Source organism: Chroicocephalus ridibundus, chromosome 3 (assembly GCF_963924245.1).
Source record: "Chroicocephalus ridibundus chromosome 3, bChrRid1.1, whole genome shotgun sequence".
Classification (NCBI taxonomy): Eukaryota; Metazoa; Chordata; class Aves; order Charadriiformes; family Laridae; genus Chroicocephalus; species Chroicocephalus ridibundus.
Window position 1 is genome coordinate 42,745,142 of NC_086286.1, and position 15,144 is coordinate 42,760,285.

The 15,144-nt window shown below is 39.3% G+C and overlaps 1 protein-coding gene across 1 annotated transcript in view; it reads right to left on the reverse strand.

Moving 5' to 3' along the window:
* CATSPERE (catsper channel auxiliary subunit epsilon) overlaps positions 1 to 15,144 on the reverse strand; it is a 36,495-nt gene that overhangs the window by 13,918 nt on the left and 7,433 nt on the right. Inside the window, 3 exon segments of the mRNA XM_063328894.1 lie at positions 3,882 to 4,000; positions 4,002 to 4,135; positions 4,138 to 4,356. Of these exon segments, the coding sequence (XP_063184964.1) occupies positions 3,882 to 4,000; positions 4,002 to 4,135; positions 4,138 to 4,356 (472 nt within the window).

The following is a 15,144-nucleotide window of genomic DNA, read 5'->3' on the forward strand; positions in this document are numbered from 1 at the left end:
GAGCTAATATGGAGTTAGCGTATGTTAAGAAAAAGATTGCTCTAAGAAACACATTCATAGATGCTTTTACAATAGTATTGTAGGTGGAACCCCAGGTGGCTGCTTGCGGATGTCTGACATTTTTTGGTTTTGATTAGTATACCTTAATCTGTGAAAGCGCTTTCACTTCATCGTGTAGAGGGGCTTGATTTGGCCGAATAGGCTTTGTAAGGAGTTTGTTGTGCTTGTCATTCGTCTGGCTACAGAAAGAATGAAAAAGGGGTTTGTCTAAATAATTTGGTCCTATTCAGATTAAGAACTGTCTGCTGTCCAACTCAGCTCTGAAACTACAGGGGGCTTAGGAAAGAGCACGGACTAATTAATTTCCTAACTCTAATGAAATTCAGATATCATTTAAATTTTGAATGAGTTCCAGAACACTCCACATGGAAAAAGAGTGTCTTGATTTCTTTTTTTTTTGACCCTGGTTGAGGTGACCACATTTATACAGTGCTGAATGAGCAAACCATATCACTATAAGCTCAAATGTCCAGTTTATCGAAGTCGTGAGCAGCAAGTGTAATTCCTATTGGAGGACAGGCTGTTCTTAAGACAAGCTCTTAACCCAACTCTGAATGAACATCAGAGCTGTGAAGCTGAGTAAGCCTTCTCTGACTCAGGTATTGAAGACTGCACTTCTGTCAGTCAATCTCCTGAGACAATACTGCTCCAATTTTTACCCTGGAGGCAGCAGTTTCTAGTATTAATGCATGAGATTCTCTGCATGAGAGTCAGATGTTTGCCATGTCTTTCCTCTAATACTCCAAACCTCTGTTGAGGCTATCTATCAGATCATCTTTTCTTGGAGGGTCACCTCTGGTGAAGCCAATGAATGAGCAAGCAAAATAGAAGGTGTAACAGAAAATAATAGTGACAATCCATTTTTATTATTTCAGTTCATGATTGAATACAGCCTCATTTACCTTCTATCTTCTTGTCCCTAACCGCATGGCACAAAACCTACTTAAATCCACTAATGGTGTATTTATTTTTGTTGGCTGTGTTTCTATCACAGATGTATATGCCTTGCCCAGGCCCTGTATTGGGTACTGTTTTTCATGTTATGGTCTATTCCCTTCTGAAAGCTAGCTGTGCCTCTCTTAATCTAGTATAATCTGAAAGGGATGGTGAAAATGGACTAACTTGTTTCAGAATCATGAGAAGGTATCTCCACTTCTCCACGTTATCAGCTGCTGCCCCCAGTTTTGCATCATTTGTGAATTTGCTGAGGGTGCGTTTCATCCCACTGATGGAGATATTTAACATATCAGCTCACCTCTGCCAGTTAGACTTTAAACTGTTGACCCTCTGGAGTCAGCCAGTTTTCCACCCACCTTGTGTACCAGTCATTCATTGTATAACAAATGCTTTGCTAAGGTCAAGGGAAATGACATCTACTGTTACACCAAATCAGTCCTCCTCTCACTGAAAATGATCAGGTTGGTCAAGCATGATTTTTTCTTGGTAAAACCATGCTGACTGTTTCCAATCACTTTCTCATTCTTTCTGTGACTGGAAACACCTCCCAGGATGATTTGATCAATAATATTCCTAAGGACTGAGGTTAGGCTGATTGCCCCATAGTTCTCCCTTGCCTTCCTTCTCTCCTTCTTCAGACGGCCGAGGTGTTTGCCTTTTCCCCTAATCACCACAGCTACTCAAAGATGATGAAGAGTGGCCTTGCAATGACATCTGCCAGCTCTCTCAGAAGTCTTAAAGGTATCCTGTCTGATCCTGTGGACTGTGCATGTCCATCTTATCTAAGTAGTCCCTAATTAGGTCCATTGATACTGCAGGTAGTAAATCTCTCCTAAGAAATTTACTCATGTGAGTGAAGACCTGGTAAGACAGAAAACAAAATTTGTCAATGAAGACTGAGGGAGGAGGGCACTGAATACTTCAGCTTCTCTTTCTCCTTAGTAGATCTCCAGCCTGATCCAGCAGTGGGCCCACCTTTTCCTTTTTCTTCCTGATGCTGTTGATGCACCTACAGAAGCCTTTCTTGTTACCCTTCATATCCCTTGCTAGTTTCAATTCCAGCCATGCTTAGGTTTTCCCAGTTCTGTCCCTGCATATCCTTGGTAGCTTGTAGCTTGTCCTTGGCAGCTTGGTAGCTTGTCCCTGCTTCCATGTCCTGTACACTTTGGTTTTGCATTTGAGCTCAATCATCATCTCATGTAGGGTATGTTGCTGGACCTGATTTGGAGTCATGCAGACCTGTTTATAGCTACAGTATATTAAAATGCACTTCTATTATAAACATGCCACGGTCCCCCAAGGAAACAGGCCAGAGGCTCAGCCTGTCTTCCCATTTGGACAGAGATGACTCTTGCCTTTGCCAGGGGTAGTAACACAAGACTTCTGCGGATCAGCTCTAGTCAGGCTAGGGACGTTGCAGTGGCCATGAGGCAGAAACTCTCAACAAAGAGCACTGGAAGACCAATTAATGGATTTCCTTCTCATGCTTCTGCTTACTGAGTCAGTATGTAAATGGTACTTGGGTATAGTCTTCTGTGAGCCTTCAAAAGCCTGACTTCTCTTTAAAAATGACCATCAAGAAAATGGCTCAGTACTATCATTTGACCTCCTCTCGTGGCACTGTCATTATGCCTTTCTAGGGTATCTTGAGGTTATTGTTTTTAGCAGAAATATTTATGAAGTCCTCGTTGGAAATCTTCTTGCCAGTACCCTTGGCCTGGCCACCTGCACTGTGCAACAGTTGGGCTGTCAGTTCTGCCATACTTGGCCCATCTGCTTCTTGTTCTTTGTAAGTAGTCTTCAGCTGCTGCTGTATTCGCAATGATAAGCTTGGCTCTCAAGCCATCACCAGGCTGCCTTGCTAGGATCCATCCTCTGTGCTACATAAGATGCATCAGTAGGTAAGACTGAGTGTCCAATAAGCCTGATTGATAGCTGTGTCTTGCAAGCCTGGTCTCAATGAATATTTATCATGGCCTTTGGAGCTTGCAAATTTTGCCTGAGGGGGCTTTTCTGTATGATCTTGCATTCTCAGAAGAGTTTTTGATTGGAACAACAGCTCAAACCGTAGAATAAGGTCTCTCAAGTTTCGTGAACGATTTTGTAGGACATGTCTGTGGTACTGTCCAGCACTGCTCCACTGAACTTCACAGAGATGAACTCACATTGAACTTTTGTACATTTACCAGGTGACTCAAGTAGTCAAAAAGACATACCATTGTCTGTAGAGTGAACCGCACCTGCTCAGTTGAATTCTCCTTTAATAGCCAACTAAAGATGAGCAGCTACCTTGGGAAAAGAGTTGGTGGGTTTTCCTGAGTCCGGAATAATGAATAAAAGGACTTTTCTTGATAACAGTTGTGTCCTACTTGGGAATTCCAGGTATTTTCAATATGATGCTGTGATTAGAATCTGAAAGTGAATGCCTTAAAAAGTCAGAAGGTTTCAAAATAATCTCTCTTGGATGTACTGAAAAAGTTGTCATGACATTTCAGTCACCTGCTTTTGAGAAAAATCAAGGTTATCATGCCATTAAACTTCTAGTCAAACTGAATTGGATAAAAATAATCAAGTTATCTTCCTGTAATAAATGCTAAGGCTGAAAGCCGGAGTTTTTTTATTAGAATCATACTGTATAGGGGGTGCAGGTTAACAATACCTGAAGAATAACAGTTTGTTAACTCTCTTCTTGGTACGTCTATCCATCTAAAAATAATTTTCAGTCTTAACAGACCAATGAAATGAATAAATATTATTCTACTACTGTCATTTACAAAAAGGTAGCTTCAGTGATCTCTTACTTGAAATTTCTTTATCACTTAATTACAAAAAATAATACTTAATAACCACTTAAAATATAATACACTTAACCAAGAATAATCTGGTGAATAGTGCTTCCATGAGACAATTCTGGTAGAGGAAGTTTTGATCTAGATACTTGAAAATATCCATTATATGTGTTGTTTTTGTAGGTGTAGTAAACGTCATCCTACAGCAGCCCAGATGAGAATGCTGCATTTATGTATGTCATCCTCATAACGGAACTGTAAGGAACAGGTAAGTAAAAACTTCTTAAGCCCCTAAATTGTCTGTCTTCATTATAAACTGATAGGGAAAAAAAAGTCTGGAGGAGCTGCAGCCACTGCAGATCAGCAACAACGTAATTTCAGATGGGATTCAGTCATAACTAACAGCCTCTATAGATAAAGAAGCAGTATTTGGAAAATTTAAGAACTTCACTAAGTTTGCTGTATTTCTGATTTTATTAAACGCTTCATTATATCCAAGATAAACTTCAGTAGATGTCCATGTTGCCAAAGTACTTAATTGTTTTCCACTCTGTTAAAAAAAAATGACACAGTGATTAGGCAAATAGTAACTTCTCTTAAAGCTTATATCAAGGATGTACATGAAGAAATCAAGATGTTTTGGGACACATTTTCAGCTAATGTAATTAGGAGAGCTTTATTGAAATTAATTTACAGATTTAAGCTGTGATCCTAAAAATAATGTCATATGGCTGCATGAGCTTGTGCAGTGAGAGCCACAGACAGTGTGCAGACCTTATTTCAAAATGTTCTTTAAATAAATTGTTGCTGTCTGGCCATTTCTAATTCTAAACCCAGCACTACATCAATGAAAAGTAGATCTAAAATAGTTTCATACAGACATTTAATGACGACCATCCATATCTTAAAAGTCAAATGAGAACTACAGATAACTTAGCTGCACTGGATAGACAGATGAACGCCAAATATCTTGAATGTATTGTAGTTATTTCACTTTCAGTAAGCTTCTGTTCTGCTTCAAGTTTAAAAAAATACTAGCTTCTCATTTATAAAAAGCACTATTTATTAAAAATATGATTCCATTATCTGCTAGAGCTACATCAGTTACATTGTTATTTAGGCCTTGGGTCAAAGCACCTGAGAGAACTTTTACTTCTTTGTAAGTTTTGAATCCATCACTTGTATAGAAAGTTCCAAAAGTTAATTCATAATAAAACTGCTGTTGTTGGAAAACAGGCAGACCATTTAATGGAGAGGTCACTGTTTTGGGGGAACAGAGTGAGATGTAATTTTCCTTGCTAGGAAATGATTGTTTGGGCCTTCGAGTTATAAAAGGAGTATCTAGAACAACGCATTCCTGAAATACTGTTGCTTTCCATGTATTTTTGCTACGATGTCATTGAGATTGCAGGTACATCGACAGTCCATAATCTGGAAATGGAAGAAACAACAGATAAACAGATAAACTTGAAAGATGAAAACTTCAATCCGTTTAACTTACTGAAAAAAATTCAGCTACATGATTAATGTCACATTCTTAGAAGAACTGCATCTACAGTGGTACAAAATTATTTTAAAATTCTGTTCTAATTCCAGAAGATAGATGATGCCATGAAATTGTGGAGAAAAAGATCAAAATTTGCCTGCAGTTGGACTTTAACTTCTAAACTTACGAAACCAGGCATATTCCTGTCTCAGTGCTGTCTGGGAACTGTACGTGACCGAAAGATTTGACTGAGAAGAGAGTATCTGGAGTTAAAAATGAATGGTTGTAACATTATAACTCCATGGAATAATACAGCTTTCACTATTACTGAGGACACCTTCCCCCCACCTTTCCCACAGCATCCTTTGAGCTACTTGGAATGTGCAGAAGAAAACAGATTTTGCAGATGATGATCAGGGCCACTGATAATTTAGCAAGAGTTGTGCTGATAAGCAATAAGAGCTTAAAAGAGATAACCTGCGTGTAGGCATAGGCCTCTCATAAATCATGCAGACTAACAAACCTGACAGCAGAAATTGTCACGAATCTTGAAAATTTCTAAGTCTTGGGAAGAAGAATTCCTAGTTTCTTAAACACTCAGCGCGTGTGTAGATGTGCATCACGTTGAGAGTTACACGTGCATCCCTAATGCAGATATTCTAAGCACTGAAAGCAGAAAATGTTAGTATGCTTGGTAAGCGACTAACTTGGAGAATCAGGAAAAAAATAACAAATCATATTATGTAATTCTGTATCCTTATGCTTATATGCTTCACTTGCCCGTGCTCAGTGTATTCCATAGAATTATTAATGAATTCTCCTAATCCGTTCATTGGTGGGTTCCTTACGGAGATCAAGAATCTGTGTGGTCCCCCCAGTTAGAAGTACACAGCACACCACGTGTCATTAGGATATACATAGATATAAACACAGCTCCAGTAGCTCCAATACATCAAGTCCGGAGTAAGTTTGAAACTTAAGATGTTTCCTTGATGGGCATTCCCAGGAAACAGAGAATGTGGTAATGCAAGTTAATCGAGACAGAGGAATTATTTTTGCTACTTTTCAATTAATAACAGCTGCACAGCTTTCCAGTATTACTTCCCTAACTTCAGTTGGTTTACTACTGCTTGTTCATTAAATACATAGCATAATAATGGATCTGACAGGGTGCAAAAGGCCAGCAGCTCTGAAGAAATCAAGGCCCAAACACTTCTGTTTCACTACATCAGGATACAGCGGGGCTGACAGAAACTTAAAAATTGAAAAATTCAGCTCAGTATAAAGCAGACCTATGAGGAGTATAAGCTTTCTAGTTTTGGCTTCTGGAGAAAATGTGGTGCAGGACAGAACCTATTCCTATACTTGCAAACTGTTTTGGGTTTCCTGAGAAGCTGCCGCTGAGTTTCAGAGGAGACTTAAGAAGCCTAGGAACCCCTCGCTGGCTGTTTACCAAATACTGAGCGAAACTTCGAGTCTGTCCAAAGTTCCAAAAGAAAAAGAAGCTGGTAGCTCAGTTAGGACTGGTCTTGTTTCCTTTTCTCTCATTTCACTGGAAAATACGTCTCCTGAGAAACTGAGTTTGAAATTTCAGTTTTCATACCTTGCCTAGCCGTAATCATTCTGTCCAGTCTGACTAGAATTTGAATTAGTCTGTGGGCTCAGTGCTCTCAAGAGGGATGCTAAGGAGGCTCTTGCATATGGTTATTGGATACAAGTTGTTTCAACCCAAACTTACTTCAGTCTTTTTCACTCAACAGGTGCATTAACTTCCAGACTTATCTCAGTAAATTAAATATTTGGAAAAGCGGAAACGATGCAAATTTTGTTCCTGTAGACGTGAATGCAAGTGCCCCTGGCTTCGATAAAAGGTGTTTCTGCAAAATAACCAAGCATATGTGAGATGATTCCGATGAATCAATAGACTCTCTTCCTTATTTGGAAGAAAAAAGGCTGTTAATTTATAATGCCATTTTATTTTCTCTTACTTGACTATTCTGCACTTCAGTTGTCTAAAAAAGCAGCAGTTAATAATATAGACAAATTAATACCGGAACTCACACCATTAAGAAACAATGTGTATGTTCCCATTTTGGGGGGTGGGGTGAATTATTTAAGCTCTGCTGTGAAAAATGCAATAGAAAAAGCCCATCTCTGGTTATAGCAACTTTTGATATGGAGTGTTGCTATGTTGCCATCTAGTGATAAAATCGGAAGGTACAATAGATAACGAAAGGGAGAGCAAACCGCACGTACATAAACAGTACTACCTACTCCATTAAAAGTCATTATCGTTTCTTGCAGTATAAATACATAGCACTAATTACGTGCTGAGAGTAAACTCTTCAAAAAAGAAGGTAAAGTCGCAAAACAGTAGTGAACGTCTTATAATCGGCGTGAAGAGATTGTGTAAAATGGGCAAGGATCAGATGGCAAATATGCTGCAGAAAATGTCTGTGGTTGAGAACCCCCTGTAAAATGTAAACTCAGGGTCATTCGCACCACCCCATGACAAAATTTAGCTCTGATGTATTTGGATTAGCTTCACTGAAGATCTACATAGGAAAAAAATTTACAGATCACAGAACTTGTGACAAAATACCTTTGCTACCCATAACTCTTGGCATGTTCACATCAGTATTATTTATTGGTTGGTTCTATTTTCTCATGAACTCACAATCAACTAAAAACTGAATTTTTGTCACTGCTGACCTGTTGTGTTTTCAGGGCACGCTGCAAAATATGATGAATACCACATACTCTTGGAAAGTAAAAGAAGTAATTGTCCTCAAATGCACTAAGCAGTGATAAAAGTAGATCAACTGACAGTATGGGAGCCCTTATATCAGTTCTAATATTTATTGGTCCAAAATACTAGAAATAATAGTGCAGAAGAGTTTCATCAGGGGCTCCAGTGCAGAAAAAATAGGAATTGAAGGGGATGGCACTGCCGCAGGAAGCTCTTCAAATGTCAGGTTTGTCTGGATTCACGAATTGCCTTTTTGTGACTCTTCAGACTCACCAAAATCTTAGCACAATCCCTTGACTTATTTCTAAGAAAACTGACAATAGCTGCTTGTGAAAAGAAAGAAACTAATTCATCCTTTGGAATCCTATATGATGTTCCTAAGAAAAAAGCTCCTATGAACGTCACCTGGTGGTGGATGCTGTAGGATGAGGAGGTTCTGGGATCCCTTTGGCTTTTCCCTCACTTGCCAACTACCTCCTTGGTATTCTCTTTCCTATCCGGAATATGCAAACCCACAGTATGACTGTAACGTAAGCAAATATTAAAGGCAGGATTACTGCTTTGAGTATTATTTTATCACATATGTTTAGAACCCTATTACTACAGCCACTGCCCTACTACTGCGCATCGAGGATATAGTTAATTGCTGATTCACAGAAAATGCTGAATTCTTCAGCAACAGGTGAAGAATTCACCTGTTTTTGAACAAATACCTGAACTTTATTCTAACCAAGCTAGCAGAGATACTGGAAGCAGTTTAATTGAACCTAAATGATACTCTTCCTGACCTACCTTATTTCTCTTTTGAAATTGTGCCTGAAATATCAGCACATAAAATAAAAATGTGCAACCCCTACTTAGAAGTCTAGACAAAGGTGAAGAAGAGTGTCTGTCCACAATTTTTTTCTAAATGAGGATGAGGTGTTTGATACAATATCTCACACACATTCTGAACTTCCAGGAACGGCATGCCGGAAGCGGGGGGAAAATGTTTAACTTCGAGCTGATACCTACAACTTGACAATTAAGACTCAAAGACCATTCATTACAGTAAAAATGTTAGGTGTTTTCTGAGTCCAGTCTTGCTTTCTACTCCATGTGTTTCTATACATATTAAGTGGAATAATTACATGCAGGGAGTTTTTTGGGACTGAGAGAAAAGCCTACATAAGATTAGGTGCTGTGGTGAATGAAACAAAGAGCAGCTAAACGTGAAGATGACAACCTCTCTTCAAAGAAAAGGAAAAATGGCAAAATCATTACTGAAGCACAAAGTTATCTCAAAGTAGAAAAAAGAGGCCCAGACGTGGGACTCTCATTAACAGCTGTTTGTGGAGTCACAATCGTAACAATTTTAAACAGCATGGCACTTAAAAAAAAATATATCAAATAGCATACCCTAATTTTGGATGCTCTTGAGAATAGTACTTTTCTTTTTTCAAATAGTTATGAACAACAGGTTCCTGTCCCAAATTCCAAAACAGCCTGCCGAGTATCTGAGAACTCTGTTTAGGTAAAATAAAGGTTATTACTAATTAGATTTTTGTCCAGCTAATGTAAGGCTGTTTATGACAAAGTTTGTCTTTTGAAATTCTGAAATTGGAATAAGCTTTGATATTATAAAATAACTTTTCAAACAATGACATACCATTAAAATCATATTTACACAATTTGTTCATTTCAGAACACAAAACACTCAGATTCAAGTTCAGTTTTCTCTGCATTCTATCCATCGCAGCAGACAGAAAACAAAACCACTTCCCTAACATCTAGTTATCCAACAACAAAAATGACTTCACAATACAATTAATATTGCTACCTTTTTCTTCTATTTCATTTTAATCCTGAAGGTAGTACAAATGTTAAAAAAACCGACGACATAATGATGGCAATTTAAAATAATAATTTAAAAAATTAAAATAACTTGTGGTGCCATGCCTGCACACCTCGTGTCAGGTACTGTTCCGAAGACTAATTACTTTCTGCCATTTGTTTAGTTCCAAAATCCACTCCTAACAACATTTATTATATATATTAATCCCTGCATGTGGGATGATCTCTTAAATGAACCTCCATTCAGTCATGAGATCTATCTGTACAGATCACCTTGTACAACACGTTGTCACATTTTAGGTCTAAATTAAACGGGTAAATTGACATCCCTGTTTATCACATATCATGACTTCCACCAGGCTTTTGCTTAAACCTTTTTCCAACAGTTTGTTTGCAGGTGCATGAGGAAATCTGAAAAAAGACTTCTGTTTAACTGTCACACGTTACTGCCATTTACAATTTCTGGATATAATTTTCACAAAGACTAAAATTTGGCTGAATCACTAAAACTTGCTAATTATTCTATCTCTATGAAATAAACAATAGGTTTCACCTCACTCATTATACATGTGTTACTGCTGCAGTACTAACAGAAGAGAAAACCTTGCAAATTTATTTTTCCTAACACAGTAAAAGGAAATAAGTAAAGACGTATGCAGGTAGTGTATTTCAATAAGACATTTCCACTTTCAACTGCTAAATTTTCACAAGAAAGACATACATTTTAACTTTTTTTTTTTCTTGAGTGGCATCATTTCAACATGCTTGTGATGGAATAATTGCAGCGTAATTCATTTTGGAAGGCAACAGCAACTGAGGGAAGCAACACCTCCTTTGACAGAAATAAAGGGGGAAACAGTAAGAATTTATGCAGAAGAATTTTTTGACCTCTGATGCTGTCATACTTCCTTCAGAAGCCCTTCTTCAGTCTCTCGCCATTCTTATGCGCCATGAAGCTATATACAGCCTCTTCTGCTGCAGCAAAGGAAGAGGGGTTAGTCATATTAAAACAAAATAGAACTCTTTTCTTGTGAAGGAAATGTTACAAAGCTGTTATTTAATGTGCATCATGTACGCTTCCATGACTGGCACATAGCTGACATACTGTTCTTTCAGTCAGGAAGAAGGCAAACACCTGATATTCCCATCTCATGGTACGCGCAAGGGGAAAAATCATTCAGTGTGGCAGACTCGCCACCTTTACCACCAAGTACAGTGGTGTAAGGATGTGCACGTGTCACAGAACAGCTGACATGCTGCTGCAAGTTTGCATCCCGCAGTTTGCATCCCGCAGCTTCCTGTCGATCTACTGAAATCAAAATGGCAAGTCGTGCCATCCGTCCTTAGACTAGGGCAAGCTGCGTGACCACACGGCTGCTTGCTCAGAGGTGGCTGTGTAGAAGAACTCGCACAGGGAGAATATGCGCTTGCTTCCACAGCCGTGGAGTTCAATCGTTTTTAGCAGACTGCAGACTACTTGTGCAGCATCTCCCCAAATCCAGTTTCTTAGCAAGGACCCATTTTTTATTCTTTAAAGTTTTCATATCTCCACACATGATCACAATCTTTCTCACAGTCAAAGAGGGGGTAAGGTAGGAAATAATTTTTGTTATCATCTCTTCATATTAAATTCGGCAAACGTTATGAAATAAGGAATTTGATAAACAAGACATTAGTTTACTGTACCAATGCAATATTTAATCAGATTCATTGTATGCCACACGTGTTAAAAATCTCAAACAATTACACAAATTCAAATAAATGAATAATAGGTTGGTCTGCCAAAGTCTGCCATCAATCAGCTTGAATTTGTGTCAAAATTGTATTCCATAAAAATGACGGGAAAAAAAAGGAGAAGAGCTAGGTTAAGACAGAAGGCCAAAGTACACACTCAAACTTAAATTTAACTGGCTTTCACATATGGAGAGTGGGTCTGTACTACAAAACCAACAAATTACATATTACTTGAAATTATTGTTAAAAAGCTTGCTATTGTATAAAACTATATTACACTATTTAAATCAATCTGCTTGTATGAGATGTGTATACAGTGTCTAAAATAATGTTTTTAACATAATGGTTTTGGTTGTTCCACTGTGTAAATATTTTAAAATTTAAAGAAATCTATATTTGTTTCTTATGTTCCTCATTTATAAAATTACTCTAAGCATCTTTCGTACACTTTTTTGTAAAGTAGCTTCCCTCTTACCAAAAATATGCACTATTTACAGAAAGCGTGGCTTCTCAAAAGTTCACCTTATTTAAAGTTATCAGATTAAAATGATCAGTTTTTCAAGGAAGTATACCTGCAGTATCAGAGTGCCCAATGGAGACCCTGTGTTGTGCCCTGTACGAGCAGAAGACTCCCCTCTCCAATAAGGGAGACGTGTCCCTCTCTGTCATGACATGACAGGGAGCAAAGTGCTGCTGGTGTTAGAATTAGGGCCTCCGAGTCTTCTGCACTCTTGCTGCAGCTGGAATGGGTAAGGCCCAAGGGCGAGGGAAGGGCAAGGAAACTGCTGTACCTTGGATGTCAGAAATACAATAGAATTAGGATTGCATGAAAACAAACCCCATTAAACATCCTGGATGAAGTCAACGCGAAAACATCCAGTGCCTTCAAAAGAGGTCAAGTCTTCATCCATCCGTTTAAGCAGAAAAAAGAAGCCATAGACGAGGATCGGAGTTTATGATACGGAAGCATGTTTTAATCACCACTCGAGTAAAATGTTAAAAATCTACCGCTTATCTTCAAATTTGCTGAAAAAAATTCCATATGACTCCAAAACTAAATTGGCAGTTTTCAAGCAAAGACACAAATAATTCTAACTAGTGTGACAGAAGTAGAAGAAAAAAGCCTCATCTATGGTTCTTCTAGGATGAGAGAGATCGCTGCTATTAAGGCTGTCTTTGGCTTCTTGTCAGTCACGTTTTGTTTAAGTTTGGTAACTGTACTCAGTGCATTCCTTCCAGCAAAACAAAACAAAAAAAGCAATTAAGTACTCCTTTCTGCAGTAATATATGGGAAATGTAGAAAGACATTCTCAGGCAATATTAACACTAATCAAAACAGAAGACATGCAAGAAGGTTTACCCTGTGGTTGACAGAAAAAAATCCAAGTAAGGAGCTTACTAGCCTACTATACAAATAAAGAGACAGATGCATGGCTTTGAGGGCAAGCGCGTGATGCTTTGCATGACACAGGAGCTATTAGAGGCATTAAAAAAACATGAAAAAGGAAGCTACTGCTATTTATTTCTATTATGTTTAGAGAAACAGGACTTTGTATAAGTATTTTGTAAGCAAAAGAATGCCATTGAAAATATTCCCAGCATTATAGATGCTTGCCTCCTAAATAAAGTTTGCCAATGACACCAAGCGGTGTGGCGCGGTCGACATACTGGAGGGAAGGGATGCCATCCAGAGGGACCTGGACAGACTCGAGAGGTGGGCCTGTGCAAAGCCCATGAAGTTCAGCCAGGCCAAGTGCCAGGTCCTGCACCTGGGTCATGGCAATCCCAGGCACAAATACAGGTGAATGGCTGTAGCAGAGAATGGCTTGAGAACAGCCCTGAGGAGAAGGACTTGGGGGTGCTGGTGGATCAGAAGCTCAACGTGAGCCACCGATGTGCACTTGCAGCCCAGAAAGCCAACTGCATCCTGGGCTGCGTCAAAAGAAGCATGGCCAGCAGGTCAAGGGAGGTGATTCTGCCCCTCTACTCCACTCTGGTGAGACCCCACCTGGAGTACTGCATCCAGCTCCGGAGTCGTCAGCACAAGAAGGACATGGACCTGTTGGAACGGGTCCAGAGGAGGGCCACGAAGATGATCCAAGGGCTGGAGCACTTCTCCTATAAGGACAGGCTGAGAGAGTTGGGGTTGTTCAGCCTGGGGAAGAGAGGCTCCAGGGAGACCTTACAGCAGCCTTCCAGTACCTAAAGGGGGCCTACAGGAAAAGTTGGGAGGGACTCTTTATCAGGGACACAGGGTAATGATAGGACACGGGGTAATGGCTTCAAACTGAAAGAGGGGAGATTTAGATTACATATCAGGAAGAAATTCTTTACTGTCAGGGTGGTGAGACACTGGAACAGGTTGCCCAGGGAAGCTGCAGATGCCCCTTCCCTGGAAATGTTCAAGGCCAGGCTGGATGGGGCTTTGAGCAGCCTGGTCTAGTGGGAGGTGTCCCTGCCCAGGGCAGGGGGGTTGGAACTAGATGATCTTTAAGGTCCCTTCTAACCTGAACCATTCTGTGATTCTAAATAAAGGGAGCCAAATACTGTCAAACTCCATGGATGACAGGAGAAGAATACAAGTTACTGTTTTCACCTAAAACCCAGTGGTTTTATTCAGGAAATCTACAGAACTTTTTCAGTAGTCTCACGACCATCAGACTTTTTCTTTGCTTCTTCCTAGTGCTTCCAAGTATAAGGTGATCATAACTCTGGTAGGGCTTCCTAGACTGACAACCACCAGGGTTCCTGTCTGGTCTTACTATGTTAAAATGCGTGCTCTTATGCTCCACTACTCATGTTTTCTTGGCCTGTCTAGCACACTTAAAGAGCATGCTGTCTCCCTCCACACAAGTGGCACCTTCTGCTCAATTATTTTTAATTCCTGTTTGTTTGAGCAGATGTTTTTTAGCTGCAGCTTCACTCTGACAGAGCCTTCTTCAGAGACGTTACAGTGTGCAGGGACACATGCTCATGTTCTAAGGTTTAAACATCATTACTTTAGCGAGCAGGATAAATACACATACACAGACAAAGGAATAAAGTCTCTGCCTCATTTTTCTCCTTTCTTATGAGCATTCTATGGAATTCTGCAACAGCATTCAAGATGCAATCAAAATTCCCCTCTGTTCTACAGTAGATAGAAGGTTCTTTGATAACCTTCAGCCCTGTTAGACATACGTCCTCCCAAGTCTGTCTCTTTTCTTTGTAATCATTTGCTCATGAGCTGCCTTCTGCAATTCTGTCTTGAAACACTGATTTACCTTGGGCAATGGCTGCGGTTTTGTTCAGTGCTACGTCTGAATCCACATGTCTATATCCTTCATTTTTAGACCTGTACTAAGTACAAAAGCTCCTCTTTTCACCTTCTATGGATTTTAATCCAATATGGAAACAAAAGAGTTCTCAATTTGACCCACACATATGTATACACACAACACACAACATTATGAGTACCTGGAAGATTCATAAATTCCAAAGTGTCAGCTTTTTCATTTATTCAAACAGATCATAAAAAATATCGTGCCTGTTAGAAA